At 56.5% G+C, this 20,161-nt stretch overlaps 3 protein-coding genes across 5 annotated transcripts; all 3 read right to left on the bottom strand.

The window, feature by feature from the left end:
* Positions 1–3,186: 3,186 nt before the first annotated feature.
* C1QB (complement C1q B chain) lies at positions 3,187–6,528 on the bottom strand. 2 transcript variants are annotated; one of them, XM_009289085.2, is made up of 3 exons: positions 6,442–6,528; positions 5,031–5,193; positions 3,187–3,906 (listed from the first exon to the last, which is right to left on the bottom strand). In XM_009289085.2, exons 2-3 carry the CDS (start codon positions 5,188–5,190, stop codon positions 3,332–3,334), a joined length of 735 nt encoding a protein of 244 aa, XP_009287360.1. In that variant the 5' UTR covers positions 5,191–5,193; positions 6,442–6,528; the 3' UTR covers positions 3,187–3,331. The 2 variants fall into 2 exon arrangements, with proteins under 2 accessions (XP_009287360.1, XP_009287352.1); XM_009289077.1 differs by having other exon boundaries at positions 5,031–5,190; positions 6,442–6,485.
* Positions 6,529–7,638: 1,110 nt separating this feature from the next.
* On the bottom strand, positions 7,639–9,782 carry C1QC (complement C1q C chain). Of its 2 annotated transcripts, XM_009289066.2 has the most exons (3): positions 9,729–9,782; positions 8,862–9,051; positions 7,639–8,636 (listed from the first exon to the last, which is right to left on the bottom strand). In XM_009289066.2, the coding sequence occupies exons 2-3, from the start codon at positions 9,040–9,042 to the stop codon at positions 8,080–8,082; spliced, it is 738 nt and encodes a 245-aa protein (XP_009287341.1). In that variant the 5' UTR covers positions 9,043–9,051; positions 9,729–9,782; the 3' UTR covers positions 7,639–8,079. The 2 variants fall into 2 exon arrangements, with proteins under 2 accessions (XP_009287341.1, XP_019330080.1); XM_019474535.1 differs by lacking the exon at positions 9,729–9,782 and having other exon boundaries at positions 8,862–9,060.
* Positions 9,783–11,012: 1,230 nt separating this feature from the next.
* C1QA (complement C1q A chain) lies at positions 11,013–13,265 on the bottom strand. Its single transcript, XM_009289054.2, has 3 exons — positions 13,184–13,265; positions 12,190–12,361; positions 11,013–12,052 (listed from the first exon to the last, which is right to left on the bottom strand). The coding sequence occupies exons 2-3, from the start codon at positions 12,350–12,352 to the stop codon at positions 11,484–11,486; spliced, it is 732 nt and encodes a 243-aa protein (XP_009287329.1). The 5' UTR covers positions 12,353–12,361; positions 13,184–13,265; the 3' UTR covers positions 11,013–11,483.
* Between the last annotated feature and the right edge of the window lie 6,896 nt (positions 13,266–20,161).

Raw genomic sequence — 20,161 nt, 5'->3', positions numbered from 1 at the left:
AGAGAGTGAGGCGAGTGTGCACAGTGTGAGCCCGCACAGAGCAGCAAGTATGTGCACAGAGCAGGGTGGATGTGCACGTGTGCACAGTGCGAGCATGCACAGAGCAGTGAGTACGTGCACAGAGCAGGGTAAGTGTGCACATGTGTACAGTGCAAGGGTGCACAGAGCAGCAAATTTGTGCACAGAGCAGGGTGAGTGTGCACGGGTGCACAGTGTAAGCATGGATAGACCGGTGTGAGTGAGCACAAAGATAGCACACGCAGAGAGCATGTGCAGAGCACTGGGACAGCTCTGTCAGGTCCCGGGTGAGAACAAAACCTGTAAATCTGTTCAGTGGGTGCAGACGTGGCCAGGTTAAAGTTTGGTGGGTGACAGGCACTCATGGGTAAGACGTAAAGAATTAATTAAAGATGCAAATTGGTCCTTTCCCTGAGAAACAATGAATGTGGAGCTTCCCCTGCCCGGCGTCCTCACCACCAGGCTGCACCTGACCCTGCAACAGGTTCTTTCCAACTCTCCTGTTAATGATTGTGTTGTTCCAAGATTGCTTTGTTTTGCATGGAGTAATTAATTATGTACCACAGTGCAGGGCGGGGGAGGTTTGAGAGCAGGGCTGCAGCAGTCCTGCCTTTCCTGGGTAACATCAAGCAGGCAATGCGTGACTGGCAGCGCAGCACCTAGCTGCCCAGATCGGTTTTATTTTTTCTTGCTGTGGCCCTGAGCGCCACTGAGGATCTTGCAGAGGGTTTGTTGCCACAGGGCAGCAATCCGGGCTCCAGCTGTGGATGGTCCTGTGGGAGGGGGCATATGCATTTTGGCTCTGGCCTCAGTGAGGGCTATAATAGCTTGAGAGGAGGGGGTCCTCTCCAGCTGCCCTGGGGTGGAGGCCTGGGGCTTTAGGGTTTCCTGCAGGGTCAGAAACACACTGCCTGCACTGAGCGGCCCTGGAAGAACTGAACGGTGATGTTGCATGGACCACCACCTGCCCCAGCTGCTCATGGCCCTCCGGCCCCCTTTTCTCATCCGTTTTGGATACCTGAGGAGTGTGCTGCTCCATGGCCCGTGCAGTGGCAGCTTCAGGGGAGCAGACAGCTGCCGTCCCATGGAGCTAATGCCTGAGGTGGCATTGCCAGGTGCTGGCTGAGACCCACGGAAGGAAGCAATTCCCTGTGCATCTCTGTTTTCTGGCTGTGCAAGCACAGTGAGCTGCAGTTTAGAGATGGTTGGTACCTGCAACCATCAGCTGCCCTCTGACTCTCTCCAAGACCCTAGAAACCCTTTGGCTTGTGCTGGTGTTAGGTCAGACATTAGTTTTAAAAATAAAAGCAGCTCCACTCCAGAATGGTCCTGACAAAGACCTTTTCAAAAGTCCAAAATGATTATATCAATTACTCAGAAAGGCAGAAAACTTCAACCTGCTGTCTACCAGCATCCCAGATCCCTTCCTGCAAAGCTTCCTCCTGCCCCCTGCCTGTCCTATTATGTGGGGTTATCCCATACCAGAGGAAGGACTTTGCATTTGTCTCCATTAAATGTCAGTAGGTTCCTGCCAGCTCGTTTCTCCAGCCCGTCAAGGCTCTTTGAATGGCAGCCCTGTCCTCCAGCGTGTCAGCTGCTCCTTGGTTTGGTGTCTCCTGCAGACCTCCTAAGTTCAGGAGACTTAGCTGGTGTACGCTGCCCAGTGTCTTTTTTGAGGGTCAAATACCTAATCTTTTCCTCCACCTGCCTTGCTGACCCAATTTTATTTGGGATGCTACATCTTCAGCTGCAAAATGGCATGAGCATTGCAGCTGTATTTTAAAAGCAGCCCAGTGGTCCTGCACAGGGAGAGCTTTGGGATGCAACACCAAACATCTCTGCCCTGACTTTCTGATAGGAGGTAGAGGTCTGGGGACACGGGGTGGCTGCACTCCTGGGGACAGGAGCCACAGGTTTTGCTGTGGGGAAGGACTAAGCGGCGAGGTGGCAACGACAAAGCATTAACCCAGGGCTGCAAGAGGCAGCACTAATCCTGGCCGGTGCCTCCTCCCAGACCTTACGGGCAAGGCAGAGCTGAACCTCGGACTTCTGCCCCGTCCCTGCAAGCTTTGCCCTCCCAGCCTGTGGGACAAGGATGCTCCCGCTGGCGAGGTGAGGGCTGATCCAGTCTCCAGTGCCACCTGCCGGCAAATCATCCCGGACAGATGCTGGAGCCTTCAACCTGGCCGCACCAGTGCCAGGCAAGGCTGGGAGGCACAGTCCTGCGCTGGGGCAAGGAGACCTGTGCAGCCCAGAGCTGTGGGGCTCTGGACCCATAAGCAAGCCCCAAGAGATCAGTAACGATGCTTCATGAAAGCCAGCCCATATCACCTCCCCTCCCCAAGACCCTTTATCATCATCCCCTTCAGCCAGCCTCTTTCAAATCCCAGATCCCCACAAAAACTCCTCCATCCTGAGCACCCCGTGTACACTGTCATGGCTTCACACCCCACAACTCTTGGTACCACCTGGCACGGCTGGGCTGGGGGCTGTAGACAAACCCCCACCCAGGTACAGTGCTGGATTGTCACCTGCCCCAGAGACAGGGACATCCTTTGGGTCCTCAGCTCTTATTCATCTGGAGGTCCTTGGGTCCTTGGATCTCCAGGGGGGCTTGGCTGTGCTGTAGGACTTGCACATGTCGGTCCTCTGCTGGGGTTATGGGGCTGCTCTGGACCCTGCCCAGCTGCACCAGGGGATAGCCATGTGCCCCACACCTCTTCCATCATGGCATCAAGCTCGGGCTTCCCCACGTACACCTGGCTCATCTTGTCACAAGCTTTGACAAGCTTCTGTGGATATTATTGTCACCACCACCCCAAAAAAAAGTCTAAGAGAGGTTGGTGTCCCCAGATCCTACCAGCCTCAGGGCTCTCAAATACAGCACCATCTCCAGCATCTCCCCATCTACCACCAGTACCCAGTGGCCCCAATTTTCCCACTGTGTTCTGTATCCCACCCCCCACTAAAGACTAAGCTTCCTTTCCGTGTTTTCCTAACCCTGGGCTGCAGCAGGAACTGCATGAATTGCCTGGCTCTGCTCAGCAGTAATGAGATAATAATGAGTCCAGGCGGCACCCAGGGGTGCAGGAGGCAACGCCCTTGGTATCTGAGTGTTATTTGGGGGGGGAGAGGCAAATCCTAGGCAGGAAGGAAGCAGCAGCACAAGGAACTGTCATTTAATGTGCAAGACCGGCAGCAATGAGCTTAGGGCACCAAATCTGGAGCAGAGAGTCATTTCCAGGGGAGTCCTCAGCCCTGCAGGGGCCAGCCAGCAGCAGGGGAAGGGCTGCAGAGAGACACCATCGGTGGGCTAAGCCTCAGGAAAGATCAGGAAGCCGGAGAAGATGCTGTCGGACCCTTCAATCCCAAACAGGGAGTTCTTCTCCGTTGGCTCCAGCCAGACGGACTCGTTCGCTGCCATCTTGAGAACCACACCACCCGTGGTGACCTGGTAGCTGCTCTGCACGTAGTCGCAGAAGGTCACCACCTTCTCGCCCTTGCTGCCACCCCGGCCCTTTTTCATACTGAGGCACAGGTTGCCCCTGGACGTGACGTGGTAGGTGAAGTAGTAGATGCCTGGGACTCGGCAGATGAAGCGGCCATACCGGTTCTCGTAGTGGCCCTTCTCGTTGGTGATGATGCGGTCGAAGCGGACGGGCTGATCCCGGCGTGGGTAGGAGCTGATGGTCCTGGCAGCGGAGAAGGCGGACTTAAGGGTGGCCTTGTAGTCACCGGAGTCCCCCTGAGGGCCAGGGGGTCCCATGGGACCTGGTAATCCCTTTGAACCCGAGGGGCCCTTGGGACCAATCTTCCCAGGGTGCCCTGGCACTCCTGGGTCTCCCTTCTCCCCCATGTCTCCTTCATGCTCCACCTGGCCAGGGGGACCTAGAAAGTAGGAGGAAGAGTTGTTGTGGTCGCAGCCGAGCCCCACGGTTCTGCAGAGCGGGCACTGGGAAGGAAACCACCAGTACCTGTGCTGGGGTGTGGGTCAGAGGAGACACCTGCCCATCTGGCAGGCGTGGCACTCCTTGCTCTCATGCACCCTCCCTCCCCAGGTTCCTCGAGGTGCTTCAGTCTGTCCAGCCCCTTCTGTCCCCGAGCACCACCCCCACCTGATAACACCCCAAAGGGACTGGTGGAAAATGGATTGCTTTCCCAGGACCATGCAGCTGGCACCGCCTGGTCCTGCACCTGGGTCGGGGCAACCCCCGGTATCAATACAGGCTGGGGGGTGAAGGGATTGGGAGCAGCCCTGCCGAGAAGGACTTGGGGGTACTGGTGGGTGAAGAGCTGGACATGAGCCAGCAATGTGCGCTCGCAGCCAAGAAGGCCAGCCGTATCCTGGGCTGCATCCAAAGCAGCGTGGCCAGCAGGTCGAGGGAGGGGATTCTGCCCCTCTACTCTGCTCTGGTGAGACCCCACCTGGAGCCCTGCGTCCAGCTCTGGAGCCCTCAGCATAAGAAAGACACGGACCTGTTGGAGCGGGTCCAGAGGAGGGCCACAAAAATGATCAGGGGGCTGGAACACCCCTCCTATGAAGAAAGGCTGAGAGAGTTGGGGTTGTTCAGCCTGGAGAAGAGAAGGCTTCGGGGAGACCTTATTGCAGCCCATCAGTACTTAAAGGGGGCTTATAAAAAAGATGGCGGCAAACTTTTTAGCAGGGCCTGTTGCGACAGGACAAGGAGGAATGGCTTTAAACTAAAGGGGGCTAGATTTAGACTAGATACGAGGAAGAAATTTTTTATGCTGAGGGTGGTGAAACACTGGCCCAGGTTGCCCAGAGAGGTGGTGGATGCCCCATCCCTGGAAACATTCCAGGTCAGGTTGGACGGGGCTCTGAGCAACCTGATCTAGTTGAAGCTGTCCCTGCCCACGGCAGGGGGGGTGGACTAGATGGCCTTTAAAGGGCCTTTCCGACCCGCACTATTCTATGATTCTATGATTCTATGATTTTCCTGCTCTTGGTATTCACAAAACAACATTTTCCCCACCTGCAGCCTCCTCCTTACCTCGCTCGCCCTTTAGACCATTCTCCCCGTCTCTGCCGTTGCTGCCAGGCTGTCCTGGTGACCCTGGGATGCCTGGGATGGTGCCATAGGTCTTGCAGAGTGTGGCACTTGCAAGCTGCCCTCCAGCCAGGCAGATCAGCATCACCCACATGGTCTGCATCTGCTGGAGCACAGAAGGATGTCGAGGGGCTTGCCTTGGGCAGTGGGAGGGTTGGGGAAGGCACTCTGTGCTGCTCTGGGGGACAATGACTAGAAGCGCTTCTGGGTAATACCATCAGGGAGGGAAAACATCCTGCTGCAGAGCCAAATCTGCTCACCTGATGGCCTTCGAGGGACCAGCCCCTTTGGGCATGGGAGGGCTTGTCAGTCTCTTCCTACCCTTAAATTACCAGTTTACAAGTGCCCAGAGCTTCAGCCACATGCATATCTGGGGACCGGTTAGCCTGTCCCAGAGGTCTGATGTCCAGCCTGGCCATGCTGCTGCCACGGACATGTGCTGCAGGTCCCTACTGTTCTGAGCCCCCACTGCTCCCGCAGAGGAGAAATTCTCCATCACATCTTAGGACTACATATGTAGGGTAAAATCCTTCCCCAGGCCAGAGCAGTTTCATCATCTGCAAGGGGATAGCTCTTGCTTTCCACCAGCATATCTAAGGGACAGCTTTAGTCTTTACAAATGGCAAAGAAATCCCCAAACCCGCCCTCCTAACTCCTGCAGGTTCCTGTTGTGTCCTGCCACATGCCTGCTTCATCCCAGGAGCATTTCTGTATCTAACCAGCCTTACTGGGACAGTCATCCAGGCTTCCAGTCCCCAGGGTCCCATCTTCCTTCTTCCCTCCCTGCATCCCACAGCTCAGCTCCTTCCCCCAGCTCCTGGTGCAGGTGCATGTGGGGTGAGCACTGGGCATTTGGGGGCTGTATCTGGACATCACATCACCCCAGCCACACTCTCTGGCTTCAGGTGGACTTTCCCAGCACTGAAACTCTGGTGTCAATGGGAAAAGAGGCCAGTGAGTCAGATCCTCGAGCCGCAGCAGCTCCGATTCAGATGTGGCAGGTACAAGGACTGATCTGCAGGCTCCCAGCCCAGGCCCAGGCAGACAACAAAAGCATCTCAGGGCAGGAGAGCACCCCCAGGGCCTTTCAGACTGATGCTCAGTCCCTGATCATCCCTCTGGGCCTTTGCCATCTCTCCTTTCCATCTCCCCCCTCCCCCAGGTGGGGCAGGAGGGGTTGGGGTCCCACCAGGGATCTCCACCACCCCCAGCCCAGCAGCCTCCTTTCTCTTCTGCCACAGCAAAGTGCCAGTGATGCAGGGGGTGACTGTCACCCTAGTGCTGCCAGGTTCCCTGCGTGCTCCTGCCTGCAGGGGGGAGCTGGGGCTCAGCCTTGCCAACAGCTTGCTCTTACCTTGAACGTCTCGTTGTACGGACCGGGAGATGGAGCAGGACACACCAGTGTCCTGCTTGGAAATGACCACGGGGGGAAGCGGAAGTTTGCTGCAAGGGCCGTTGTGAAAGGATCTGGGCCACATCCCTTTTTTATCTTTAGCTCCTGCCCTTTCTTCAGTAGCACTTTCATATCCGCCACGAATGCTGTCTGTCAGCTCAGCAGGACATGCTGTCCCCAAACGGCACTCTGGAGCCCCTCAGGCATACAGCTCTGGCCCTGGGGAGCAGAGGGATGTCTACTCTGCCCTGCAGGGTCCCTCGGTCCTGCTCGGGTATGCTTGCTATGGGGAACGCTGCTGTGAGCTCCAGACAAGTTTGGGGTAACCCCTCAGGACTGCAGAAATGTGCATGCATTTAGCTAGCATCCTTCAGGCTTCTCTGTACATACCCAGCTCTGCTGGGAGGTACCGGCAGGCCCAGAGGATGCTACAGGGCCTCAGCATCCATCACCTTGAATCTGTCCCCCAGGCTTCCCTAAATGTTGCAGATGGGAAGTGATTTCACCCTGCAGTAAAAGCATTTCCAGTCCTGCTTTCTGCTGATGTCTTGCGGAGGTGAAGCACAGGACATTCAGAAGAGATGACCTCTTTTTCCACTGTACAATGTGTGCCACCAGGAGGAATCTCCATTCGGTTTTGGTGGGCTCTCTAGCCTCCACAGCCATGAGCTCCTTTGGTCTGGCCCTGGGAAGCCAGTGCTTCCCCTGCCCTGTCCCTGGTGAGGCTGGGACCCTGGGGATGTCCCAGCCACTGGAGGCATGGCTATGAGGTTTTACTGCATGGTCTGTGGCCCTCTGCAACTGAATTGCGTTCACTTGGAGGGGAAGGGGAGTATCAGGGCCCCTGCTTGGAGGAGTCTTGGTCCCCTCCTAGGTGGGGGCTGTGTGCATGGGCATGGGAACCGTCCCCTTTCTGCAGTCAGTGCAGCTGGGGCTCCTACCCCACCGAGCAAAGCCAGGGCTGTGAATGGCGTGTGATGCTCACTGATGGTGAGCATGGCTGAGCCAGCAAGGGCTTGGGGACGTCCTGATGCCACACAGACGTCCAGATGTCATGCAAACACACACACACATGCGTGCACACCACTTCTATCTGGCCACATGTGGGCTCCACCTGCAGAAAGGCAAGTCATGCAGGAAAAAACACACTAGGCCAGGTGCACTGGGGAAGGTTTTATTGACACTTTCCACAGCTGGGTCATGGCAAAGGTTCTGCTGCAAGCCTGCTCCAGGACACCTGGGTGTCCCTGGTGCAATCCAGGTGGGAAGGGGAGAGACGCAGAGAGACCTCTGGCTCCGGCAGCAGAAGGTAATGCGGGGTTATCAGGGTGGATGCATGTGGCAGTGCCAGTAGGACCCTGGGGGCTTGGCACCATCATTCTGGGTTCAGATGCATCCAGACATGCCTGTTCCCCCCATTCAGCGGCTGCCTGTGCTCGGTCCCCAGGCCAGGGGGTTGTGTCTGGCGGCTGGGGCTGACCCCCTCACTGGGGCTTCCCACCCAGCAGAGAAACCTGGAGCATCAGCAGCATCAGCAGCATCAGTGTTTGCAGGGCAGGGCGAAGAGGTCAGCGTGCTGGGGTGGGCTGTGGTGGTCCTCTAGTCTGGGAAGAGCAGGAACCCCGAGAAGATGCTGTCGGAGTTGCCAGTGCCCACCATGCCATTGTAGTCGTTCACCGCCAGCCAGACCTCATTCCCTACACCCAGGTGGAGGAGGATGCCACCAGAGCTGACCTGCATGGTGTTGGTCTTGTGGTCACAGAAGCTGGCCATCTTGTTCTCGTCCTTGTACAGGATGACGCAGAGGTTGGCTGTCTGCGAGGTGTGGAAGATGAAGTAGTAGAGGCCAGGGAGCTTGCAGGTGAACTTGCCCGTGGTGGTGTCGTAGTCATGGTTGGTGTTGGTGATGACGTGGTTGAACACCACAGGGACGTTCTTCAAGGGGTGCTCACTGGTCTGCCTCATCACTGAAAATGCTGACTGGTGCTTCTGCTTGTAGCTGCCTGGCATACCTGGCTCTCCAGCAACGCCCATCATCCCAGGGTCTCCAGGGGCTCCAGGGGAACCGATGGGGCCAGTCTTGCCTGGCAAGCCAGGGCTGCCTGGTTCCCCTTTCACACCCTTGGGCCCGCGTGTTGCAGGAGTGGCCGGGATGCCTGTGGGGAAGTGGGGAGTGAAAGAGAGTCAGCGTCAATGGCAGGATGTGGGGAAAGGCTCCTCCAGCCCCTTCTCTCAGGCAGGAGAGGTTTGTTGCCTCTCTCCAGCCTCCTCTCCTCCTGCCCTGTCCACAGAGGATGCCTGCAAACCAAGGCAGACCAGCCACGGAGGACTCGGTGGCCCCCCTTCAACAGCCTGTGTGGTTCCCCTCCTTGCTCACTCACCTGGCTCGCCTTTGGCTCCCTTCAGCCCATCCCGGCCATCCTTGCCGGGCACACCTGGCATGCCTGGCAGGCCTGGAGCCCCATAGCAGCTGTGAGGGTCATCTCTGGTCACAGCAGACCCCAGATTCAGGAGTACAAGGGTGAGGGCCAGATGGAGCTGCTCCCAGAAGCTCTGCCCCATTTTGGTGCTCTGGAGCATGGAAAGGGAAAGAAAGTGCTGGTTTGAGGGGCCACAGCAGGGTGGCTTCCAGGCCATGGGGCAAAGGAGGTACTGTGCTATGAGGCTGACTGCACCAGGAGCACCTGGCTGTGATGGCTGTGCCCTCAGTGTCCCCCCCATACCAATTGCCAGGCAGTGGGGAGGCAGATATGTGGCGACGGACCCTGGGTTCATCACCACCACCAGGGCAGCCCCTGACGGCACAAGGCAGGTTGGACTTTCAGTCTGCATGGAGCCATGAGGTCTTGTAGTACCCATGGCCAGCCCCAAGCTCTCCCGATCCAGTGTCCCGAACCCCCTGCAGATGTATACACCGCCGCGGACCGTTGCACCATGCTGCACTGAGGCTGGAGCTCCCTGGACCCAGCTGATCTCACCCCTCCGCCAGCAGCAGCCTGACTTTCCTGGTTCTGCCCATCAGGATCAAGCCCCCCATCAGCTGAGGATCTCCCAGGACAGTGCCTGGCCCAGGGGACTGGGTCTTCCCCCAGCAAGGACAAGTGTGCATCCCTCCCCCTTGACATGTGTGCAGCCTGGCAGTGCCTCTGTCTCTTTCTCCTCCTCCTCTCACATAGCCCAGCCCTGTGCCATGCTGCTGGACCCCCAGTCCCCATGCAGCCCACTCCAGACCCTGCAGCACCTCTTACCTCTGGTGGGGGGAGCAGAGCACTGGATCCTGCGCTGCTGAGCCCTCTGGCTGCTGTGGGCACTGCCTGCGAGCACAGCACGGCGTGGGTGACTCTCCGTGACATCCTCCTGGAGGAAGTCGCGGAGTTAGGAAAGGGCCCTTGGGGACCCAGAACCCCCAGCTGGCCCCCAGCCGAGTTTCACATCCTCCTGCCTGATTATTTCCTCTGAGCAAGCACTTTCCTGGCTGTCCAGCAAGACCTGCGCTTGTACCACTGCAGCAGCAAGGGCTGGAAGGACAGAGGTGGGATGAGCCCCATGTTTGGGCCACAGACCCTCCATCCACCACAGGGAGTATTGCTCTGCAAATCGCCTGCCTTTCCTTCATCCTTAACTCATTTCTGAGCAGAAGGGCAGCAAGCGGATGGGGAGCAGACCCTCACGCCAGCTTCATGGAGGCAGAGCCGTCCGTGCAATGATGGCCTGGTGCAAGGTCATTGCCTGGCTCTGAAGGGAGATGCTGCACCCTTAGGCAAATGGGACTGAAGGACATTTCTCCTTGAGGACTTCTGACCTGCAGGATGGCTGTCCTCTCTGCACCCTGCCCTGTGCTCCGCCAGCTCTGCTGGGTGCTGAATGCACTGGGGCCCCACCATCTCTGGTCGGGGTGTTGCTTGTTGCATGTGATGTGGCCTCCTCACTGCTCCAGGAATGGAGACATTTGACTGCCCGGCATGTATGGAGCAGCTCCTCCGAGCAGCAGTCCCAGGGTATGGCTCCTGCGTGGCTTCCCTGATGCTTCCTGGCTGCCTGATACATGCCCAGCCTGCCCTATTTCCCACTAGCCTCACCCCAAGCCAAAGAGAGAGGAGCATCGCCCCACAACCCCACTACCATCACCCCACAACCCCATCAGTCACACTGATGTCCCTGTCCCTCCTTGCTGAAAGGCTGGAGGACCACAGCTGCCTTTCCCCTTCCTGGTTTGGGTACCAAGAGAGGACCATGTGGCTGAGGTGCATGATCTGCTGCCTGTATCTACCCTTGTACGGGACAGCTAGCTTGGACTCATCAGGAAAAGGACACATAGGCTAGTCCCAGAGATTTCCCATTCCTGTAAGTGCCAGCTCTGCTTGCGCACTCAGTTCCCTCCTGTCCTTTGCAGTTGGGGTCTGTGCTTGGCCAGGGGCAAACTGGGATCGCTTCTCTCCCTGGGCAGCTTGGGAAGGCGCCCAGGACACTGGTGGTTTGGGGAAGATGCATGAATAGGAAAGAAAACTCAAGCAGCTGTCTTGGAAGAAGGGTTTATTTATACTGATGGGGAGGATGCGAGAGGCAGTAGCGGCCTGGCGCCAGAAAGACGTTTGCAACGGTTAGTGTAGCAGAAGCAGTGGCACGCAGTGATTTCCCACTCAGGAATAAAGACCCACAGCTGGTGAACAGCCCCAATGACAACTGGTGTCCTCCGGTGTGGGGTCTGAGCATCCAGGAGCAGAAAGGGCTGCTGGGGCCAGGAGTCCTCTGCCTCCAGGGTGGAGTGGGCAGGCTCAGCACGGAGGTAACTGCTAGCAGGGGTCTCACTGCTGCAGTGGTGACCCACAGCCTGGCCACTTTGTGACATCGGTGGAAGCACAGGACCTGTCTGGTGGCTCAATTTGGGGCTGTGCTGGTTTGCTGTGATACTAAACCACTCCACGCACTCACAGAGGGGAAAGCACATGCAGACACGCACGCTGCAATGCTCTGGTGCTAAGCAAGTCTGGACTGGCGGTCCGTCAGCCCATCTGCGGGAAGAGCATGAAGCCGCTGAAGACACTGTCTGCCTCAGAGCCGCTATAAATCATGCTGCCCCTGGCAGGGTCGGTGCTTATGGAGACCTGGTCGCCCACGGCCAGGCTGAGCACGCTGCTGCCCGAGTTCACCTGCAGGATGTTGCGGCTGTTGTAGTCACAGAAGCTGACCACGCGCTCCCTGTTCTTGGTGATGCTCAGGCAGAGGTCCCCGCTGGAGACCACCTGGTAGGCGAAGTAGTAGAACCCAGGGACACGGCAGGTGAACTCCCCCGTCTGGGGACTGTAGGAGCTCTCCTGGTTGGTGATGATGTTGTCGAACACCACCGTCCTGCCCTTGGACGGTGGGGACCTCCGCGAGGCAGAGAAGGCAGGACGTGGCTGCTCCAGGATATTGCCAGGTTTCCCCTTGTTCCCTTTCGGCCCTGGCTGGCCTGGGAGCCCAGGGGGGCCGTGCGGGCCGTGGTAGCCCTGGTTCCCTGGGATGCCAGGAGGCCCTGGCTCACCTGCATCCCCTTTGAGTCCCTGGATGCCTGTCCTCTGTGCTGATTTCCCTGGGGAGAGGTGGTGAGGAAGAGCAGTTTATGCATGTCTGGCATCTCCCAAGCTGCTCCCACAGCCCATGATGCTCCTGCCAAGAGGCTTGAGGCTCCCAGGCCACCCACACCATGGATCCCTGGCTCCCCCTTACCTGGCTCTCCCATGTCACCCTTCTGCCCCGGCCTCCCGTTGAGGCCAGGGACTCCGGGAAAGCCGTCCTTGCCATCCGGTGCCCGACACACGCCATCTTCCAGCAGGGCCATGCCCAGCACTGCTGCCAGGGTGCTGGTCGCCAGCCAAAGCCCGGGTTGCATCCTGCCTCCCTACAAGCACAGTGGTGGGGGAATTGGGGATGGAGGCAAGCACACAGCAAGCACACAGATGCATCTTGGACACAGGCACGCAAGTGCTCTCATCAGATGCATGCACAGATCTACCACACCACCCATGTGTTGTCCAATACAGATAGCCAGACACCACATGCAATGGTGAAAATAACGTCACAGAAGGGTTTTGAGGCTGTTTCATTGCATGAGCTGAAATCACTGATGTTACTGAAAATCTCTGACATGTGCCCATGGCAGGGCTGTGGGATTGGAGAGCCCAGGATGTGGAGCACAGCATAAACCCTTTGGTGCATGTCCTGGGGATGGGTGGTAACACATCAGATGCATGCAGAGGATGCTTCTTCCAGTACTGGGGCAGCAAGCACTGATGGAGGGGGCAGTGGTCCCATGGGATGAAGAGCACAAGTGAGGAAGGTGTGCAAAGAGACACAGCAGAGAAGGGATAAACAGGAAAGGGATAAACAGGAAAGGGATGAACAGGAAAGGGATGAACAGGAAAAAGGGGATCCAGATCTCCAACACACGGAACTGGGAGAGAGGAGGGAGGTCCTGAGCACATGGACCTACCCCAAAACCTGGGGTACTCAGCCCGGGACAAGCCTGCAGAGCCCAGTGATGTCCACAACCACATGAAGCAAGGACAGATTCCTGCAGCACCCCCCCCTATCATCTTCTCCCCTTTTTCCTACTTTAAACCCTTGTGGAGGGGGGAAGTGAAGAAAGGAGGGGGACAGGGAGCAAGGACTGGAGAGCAGTGGCAGAGGAGACCTGTATCCCCAGCTATTTGGCGTGACTTACCTCCTTGCTGGGGGTGAAGACAGACCAGTCTGAGCAGCAGCTCTGTTTGCTGGAAGCCCTTCCTGCAAGTAGGGAGGAAGAGGAGCAGGGTGGGGGGGGATGTACTTGCATGCACGGTGGTTTGCCTGGTTGGGGAAGAGAAGTGCCAAGTTTCATTTTCTTTGAATGAGAGAAACTTGTTCCTCTTTCCGCGCTCGACCCTGGCTGTGCTGGTCACAGTCAGGGAACAGCTTGGTCAGCAAAAGTGCAGGACCACAGGGTTCCTAGCCTGGCCCAGCAGCACAGTCCCGGCAGCTGGGACCGGTGGTGACTGGGCACAAAGCAACACAAAGTTGGAGGGTGCCCAAAGGCATGCCACAGCTCTGTCACTGCAGGAGGGGACAGGCGATGTGAGCACTAGGTGGCATGGCCATACAAGGGATGCTCAGCGGGGCCCAGGGATCACTCTTGATGGCTCCTGGACTAGGCGATGGGCAGAGCGTGGCTGTCACTAGTACCCAGCCTTGTCATCACTGCTGCTGGGCGCTGTCCCCTCCAGATGCCCACCTTGGCTCCGCACCCTGACAGATCAGTGCTCCAGAAAAGGGACCGTTAGTGTCTGTCTGTGTGGCTCAGCAGGGCCTTGACCATCCTTCATGAGACATCTCCTTCCCACTGCCTCACTTCAGTGGTTTGGGGACCTTGTCTCTGTGGTAGAGCGAGAGAAGATGGGGGTCTCTGGCACCTAGGTTGCTCCCGGTTCCCTTTGAGTGGCTGTGCCTTGCACCAGCCAAATCTGGGCAACCCCAGGAGCTGTGCATGGCCTGACCCAGACCTGCAAAATGAAAAAGCCTCACACCACCGAGCCCAGGAAAGGTGCCCAGGGGTGCGCATTCAGCTCTGCCACAAAAAAGCCCAAAAATGCCACCAGTACGCAAGCCCCACTACAGCAGGGACCAGAGGCATGAGATGTGCCGCAGCGACCCCAGCAGGTGAACATCCTTGGGACCCTGGGCACCAGCAGGGCCACCCCATGGGGGAATGTAGTGGGCATCTAGGAGGGGCTTTCTGGTCCATATCCACCTGGAGTCTCCTTTCAGGAGTCCTGTGGCAGCTGTGCTGACCTTCATGAGAAAGCAGCATTGGGGTCCCCAAAGCAAACGCAGCAGCAGCTGGAGCCCAGGGGAGGATGTTCAAGGAAAGAGGATGGTGTGTAAGCCTGGGATCAGGGTGGTCCCAAGGCCAGGGCAGGCTGGCAAACCTTCCGTTCCCCCCACCCGCTGCTTCCAGCGCTCCCAGGGAAGTTGTTGCATTGTTTCCAAAACAGATGAAAAAGGGAACGACTAGTGTGAAACCAAAAATCAGCCCCAGAGACCCTTGCCAGACAAAACTTCACTCATCAGCACATCTCCATTAATAATTACTTTTGGAGATCTGTCACTGAGCCGGTCTTTAATTCATTGAATATATGCCCTCTTAATGCAATATAATACACATTTTTAATCAAAATGTCACCCCATAATAAATCAGATGCCCAGAAAAAATGCAATTTTATTCTATCAGCAGAGTTCCTCTATCAACCAGACCTGTAATTGTGTCAAGAAAAGATGACAGGTGAGTTTGAAAAGACCTACCTTCCACAAAACGGTGTTTCTGGACAGTAATTGTATTTCTGCCCTATTGCCCTTTCTTAATATACAGCCAAAATGAGGCCACTCCATCATTTCACCCAGGATTGATTGATGGCTGTGTCCTGGTGCTCCTGTGTCCTTTGTCCCTGACTGCCCCCTTAACCCCATTTAAATGCTGAATTACAGGGGGCTGGTTACGGGTTTCCAGCATCTCCTGGAAGCTGGTGTTGGTCCAGGCGGCACCTCCTCCAGGTCCTTGAGACTCCTGAGCAGTGCTTAGCCCCACTCGATTGACTTTCAGTGTTGCTGCATTCAAGCCAAGCCTTCCTCTCCCATCCTCTGAGCATCTCCTCCTCCTGATCTGCAGCTGCGACATCTGCGGCTCCAGAGGACGGCTGGCTGTGGGGAGCCGTGGCTGAGCATTGCACAGCTTCACCCCAGAGGCTTCTGCAGACCACATCTGCCAGCGCAAAAATACCTCCATCCTGGCCCTCTCCTCCTTCCCCTTCCCATCAGGGTGTCTCTGGGAGCGGGTGGTGGCCGAAGGACACGGTGAGGCCGCCGTGCCCCGCATGGCACAGGCAGCGGGGTGACACGCCACGAGGTGGCAGTGCTGCCTCAGCCATGCTTGGTGTCACCTGCCCATCGGGGACCCTCTTCCTCCTCCAAAAGCAGGGGCGGGGGCGACCCCCCGGGGATCCCCGTGTCCCCAGAGGCCACGCTGCAGGATGTCCAGCTGCAGAGCAAGCACACGGACATCTCTGCCTCGGCACCTAGTGATCACACGTCAGGAGGCAGAATAACCCCGCTCCCTCCTGCAAAGACAGCCCCAGTGGGGCCACAAACGCCATTCCCCCAAGCTGGGAGTAGATTGGCACCCCCTGAGACTAGGGTAGAAGTGATGTTTCCTCAGTGAGGGCCAAGCCATGGTGGAAGGACCGAGGGGTCGCAAAGCCCTGGCAGGTTATCCCTGCTGATACAGGTCCAGCAGTGTCCCACCAGCACCACCGCTGGCAGGCTCCAGCATGGAGAAAGGGCAAGGACGACAGAGGGGACCCCCAGATGACATGAAATGGGGACAAGCCCAAGGCAGAGGGGAAGGTGGGTGTATGCTGGACTAGCCAGAGGATGTAGGTGCTCTGCAGAGCCCCAGACAGCACCAAAACCAGACCCAAAGAGGACAGCCCTGGGTCTGGGGGAACCCAACCACTCTGGTGAGCATCCACATCATTTAGGTCACCTGTCATGGCCTCCTGGCTCTGCTGCAGACCCAGGACCAGCCTTGCTCCAGATGGATTTTACCCTGAGCAACCCTCCTCCTTTCAGGATGGGCCATGGGGCAGCTCCTTCACGTCCTTGCTGCTTTCCCGCTTGGTGGTGCCAGACAAGTTAGGTCAGTGCCATCCCAGCCTTGCAGCCCTTCATGGAAAAAAAGTGACCCCTGCAAAGCCTCCTCCTGCATCCCCAGTGCCTGCAGACACACACGAGCTGCCTGACAGCAGACAACAGGGAGAGATGCTCCTCCGCTGCCTCCCCTGCTGGGGATCCCCTGGGGTGCTGAGCGGTGACAGGCAGGAGCTGCCAGAGGAGGATAAATCAGGTAGCTAGTACCTACCTGTCACTGTACAGGAGACAGTGACAAAGGTAGGTGGTGGGAGATCAGAATACTGGCAGGTACTGCACACACCTCTACTGCCGGTCACCAGCATCCCAGTCTGCCACCCACACCCACCAGGAGGCCAGGACAGCTCAGGGCATCTGTGCTTCTGCAGTCACTGGTGGCTTAATGATGCCCGAATAACCATGTAAACTGATTTTGCAGCTGTTGAGCTGGCCTGTCCCAAAATGCTCAACCTGTGCTGCTGACCACCAGACAAATTTCCTGTGCAATGCAACGGCATTTGCCTGAATTCTGAAGTCTCCCATGCATCGATCAACGAGACAAGAATCTGGGATGGTTCAGGTGCCCTGGAAGGATTTCCTGAGATGTCAGCTGAAAATCAGGCTGCCACGTGATGTCTAAAATGTTTTAATTGCTGTCCCAGGGGATGTGTTATTCCTATGACAGATGCTTACACAGAGCAGGTGCGAGGAGCAAAGACAGGTATGGGGTTTAGAAGCCAGGATTTCACGCTCCAGCCCTTGCTCACTGTCTCCTAGTGTTGATGCACATCCCTGTTGGCTCATAGGATGAGAGGAGATAGATGAGTGCTGAGCAGCCCTGGGCAGTGCTGGGAAAGTTTGTCCCATCCCTCCTCCTCCTCTTGTTCTCTGTTAAGAATGTCAGGGCTTGTCATTATTCGACATCTATTGGTTAACTTGGCTGATTGTTTCCCATTCTTTAATGTATCCAGTTCCAGATTGATCACTTTGGCATGCAAATGAGCTTGCTCTAGTGCTTGTCACTGAAATTTGTAGACTGGGAGAGTTTGCAATCAAACACAGCCAGAATCTAAATTACAACATTTCAGGCAATAATAGCAGGGAGAAGACAGGAAGGATGTGCCATAAATAAGATGGGATCAGAGCAGGGTGCCCAGAGCTACGCTGACAACACACCAGGAGCCCCGAGGCATGCAACAGGAGTCCCTGCTTTGCAGTGCTGAGGTGTGCCCGGCAGGGCCGGCGTTGCTCTGCGGCTGGTTCCCCCAGGGGACAAGGGCAAACAGAGGAATCAGAAGGCTTTTGGGGAAGGGTAGGATCTGGCCCGTGGCCAGGGGCTACTCGCACTGATCTCTGAAGAGGGCTGGTTAGCCTCGCATGGTGAAAAGTATGCAGACACAGGACTATGGGCTGCAAGGAGCATCTGGCCCATTGTATGGGATACTGATTTGCTTGCCACCATGGCTCATATTTGGCTTCTTCCCACCACTCAGGGCTCCATCAGACGTCAATGGATGCATCCAGGACACAATTCTGTCCATCTCAAGGTCAGTAAGAGACATCACTCAAGATAAGTAAAAGAGATCAAAGCCTTCCTGCAGGCAACAGGCACTGCGGCTGGGCTGAGGAGCAGGGAGCCAACCAGGACCTCTGCAAAGCTAGGGGAGAAGTGCCTGTACCATTCTGTGGCAGGGCATCACTGGACTGAAGTCCAGCCAGGAGAAAAGTAATGTTCAGCAGGCACAGTGCTGTGAATCCCAGCGGGGCTGGTGGAAGGACCTCCGGGCTCTCCTGTCCAGCTGCTTGCTCATGCCAGGACTATTCCCAACACCAGATCAGGGTAGCTGTGGCTTTGCCTACCTGAATCTTGAAACCCCCCCAAGGACAGAGACCTCCCATCACTCTGGGGACCTGTCTCAGGGCTGCACCACACTCAGGTGAAGAAGTGTTTCTTAATGTCCATCCCAAATCTTTGAAGGTCCACTGTGTGACCACTGTCCCTTGTTAGATCATTTGGCAGCAGTGAGATGTTTGGCTCTATCTTCCTTGCAATTGCTCCCAAGTAGCTGCAGCTGTGATTAGATCCTGCCTCACCCTCCTCTTCATCTGGCTAACCACAGCCCAGCAGGGTGGCCTCCCCACTGCTGATCATAAGGATGAATAATTTCCCTTGACCTTGACCACAGTCCCCATAATGTAGCAGTTTATCTTACCTGTGGTTTGCTCACATTCAGCCTGGTGTCCACTGCTCCCCACCCCAACCCTTTCCCTACTCCAGCAGTGAGTTCAGCCTGTTCACCCCATGTGCAGAAGGTGGTGCTTCTTGTAGGCCAAGAGGAGACAGTCCACAGTATCTCCTAAACATCCTCAAGGGTTTAAAAAATGGCTTGAAATCTACAAGGCAACTGAAAAAAAGACAAATCCTGGTCCGTCCTTCCTTCACCTCTTGGCTTTATGCTATGGGCTCAGGAGATGAGGCTCTGAGAGACACCCTGGACAGCATGAGATCATAGAATCATAGAATATGATTTGGAAGATTCCCTTCCAAATGCAAAGTGATGGCCATACTCGGGGGGGGGAGGGGAGGGGCGGGGCACAAGGTCCTCCTCTCTGGGCTTTGTGTTTTGACACCTCAGTTCTGGGTATGCGAGGTTTGCACTCTTTGGGGCCATCAGGCCATGGCAAGACCATCACGAATCCCTCCACCAGACAGGGGTGTGCTCATCCCAGTGGAGTGGGAACCGCTGTGTGCTCGTTTGTAGCAACGTGCTTTCCACTGGGCTGAGATGACCAGCACGGATCCTTCCTGCACCCTGTGCACGGCCAGATCCTGACGGCTGCCAGAGCATCGCGTGCCCTTCCCAGGCTAATCTCCATGCCATGGTCTGGTTTCCCTGACACAATACCTCAGAAATGGAATGCAAGTTTCCTGCAGGCGAGTGTTAGTGTTAACTGGGTCAGCGGCAGCTGGAAGTCCGTGCAGACTGGAGACTATTACAACTTATTTCTATTACAACTCGCTTTCCACAGTGGCTTCTCCGGGAACTCATCTTCCCTCTAACTGACCTTGGCTGCCGGATCGATCTGAAGTTGCAAACTCACTTCTCACATCTGCTCAGTTTGGAAGGCATCTGATTGCTGCTTCGAAGGCTTAGATTGCCTTTACCTCCGGCCGGCGGGACGCCAGCGGGTGCCTTGCAGGCACCATTAGCCAACCTCTGGTTTAGTGGATTTGCTGAGGAGTATCCCAGCCAAGCTGCAACAACACCGTGCAGAGCCAGGCCTGACGTTTTCAAGGCAGGGGTGTATTCAGCCTGCGGTAGGCTGGAGGTCACGATGCCTCCTTGTCCCTCTGGCCTGCACTTGAGCTCTTCAGCAGCAGAAGTAAGGCTTTGATTTCGGTAGTTCTCTGGGCTCTGGTTCCCAAGGCAGGCAGAGGGCAGCAGCGCTGGTATCCTCAGCACTCGTGTGGTCCACACGCATACAGCATCCTCTCAGGTACTTTCATTAGCTCGACAGCTCATTACCCTCTGTGGGCAGATCCCAACCTCTCTGCTTCTGTTGTGCTCCCTATGAGTCCACCCTCCTCTTCTCAACCACCTACATCACTTTCCAACAAGGAGACAGCCCCTTCCCAGCTTGGGCGGACACTTTTCCACTTGCAGTGGCATTAACTGCTCAGGATCCCCTCCTGCAGGCGCTGCCTGAAGTCCTCTCCCTCCTCTCCACAGGCAGAGGTCAAACCCGTGTCCTTGCTGCCAGCTCAAAAGCAAATCGATCAACATCTAGGAGGCAATTGCAGTCCTTGGCGAGTCTCTGTGTGTGGGGCAATTATATGGTAGCCCCAGCACCAACTCCCTGGCCTGGAAGTTATTCTTCACTCGGACTCTTAATTTCAGAGCTGCACTGAGGGATGGGAAGACTCCCAGCTTCTAATTAATTACTGAGTTCCCTGTAATTGATGCAATTTACTGCCAATGTATCT

Source organism: Aptenodytes forsteri, unplaced genomic scaffold (genome assembly GCF_000699145.1).
Source record: "Aptenodytes forsteri isolate BGI_AS27 unplaced genomic scaffold, ASM69914v1 Scaffold253, whole genome shotgun sequence".
Classification (NCBI taxonomy): domain Eukaryota; kingdom Metazoa; phylum Chordata; class Aves; order Sphenisciformes; family Spheniscidae; genus Aptenodytes; species Aptenodytes forsteri.
The sequence above is the reverse complement of the archived record's forward strand: the minus strand, read 5'-3'. Positions and strand labels throughout refer to the sequence as shown.

Excerpts from the sequence above, each read along its gene's own strand:
- C1QA (XM_009289054.2), bottom strand. The coding sequence starts at position 12,352 with ATGCAACCCGGGCTTTGGCTGGCGACCAGCACCCTGGCAGCAGTGCTG. Across the intron at positions 12,053-12,189 it reads GGGTGACATGGGAGAGCCAG|GGAAATCAGCACAGAGGACA; the intron begins GTAAGGGGGAGC and ends ACCTCTCCCCAG.
- C1QB (XM_009289085.2), bottom strand. The coding sequence starts at position 5,190 with ATGCAGACCATGTGGGTGATGCTGATCTGCCTGGCTGGAGGGCAGCTT. Across the intron at positions 3,907-5,030 it reads TGGTCTAAAGGGCGAGCGAG|GTCCCCCTGGCCAGGTGGAG; the intron begins GTAAGGAGGAGG and ends CCTACTTTCTAG.
- C1QC (XM_019474535.1), bottom strand. The coding sequence starts at position 9,060 with ATGCTCCAGAGCACCAAAATGGGGCAGAGCTTCTGGGAGCAGCTCCAT. Across the intron at positions 8,637-8,861 it reads GGGAGCCAAAGGCGAGCCAG|GCATCCCGGCCACTCCTGCA; the intron begins GTGAGTGAGCAA and ends ACTTCCCCACAG.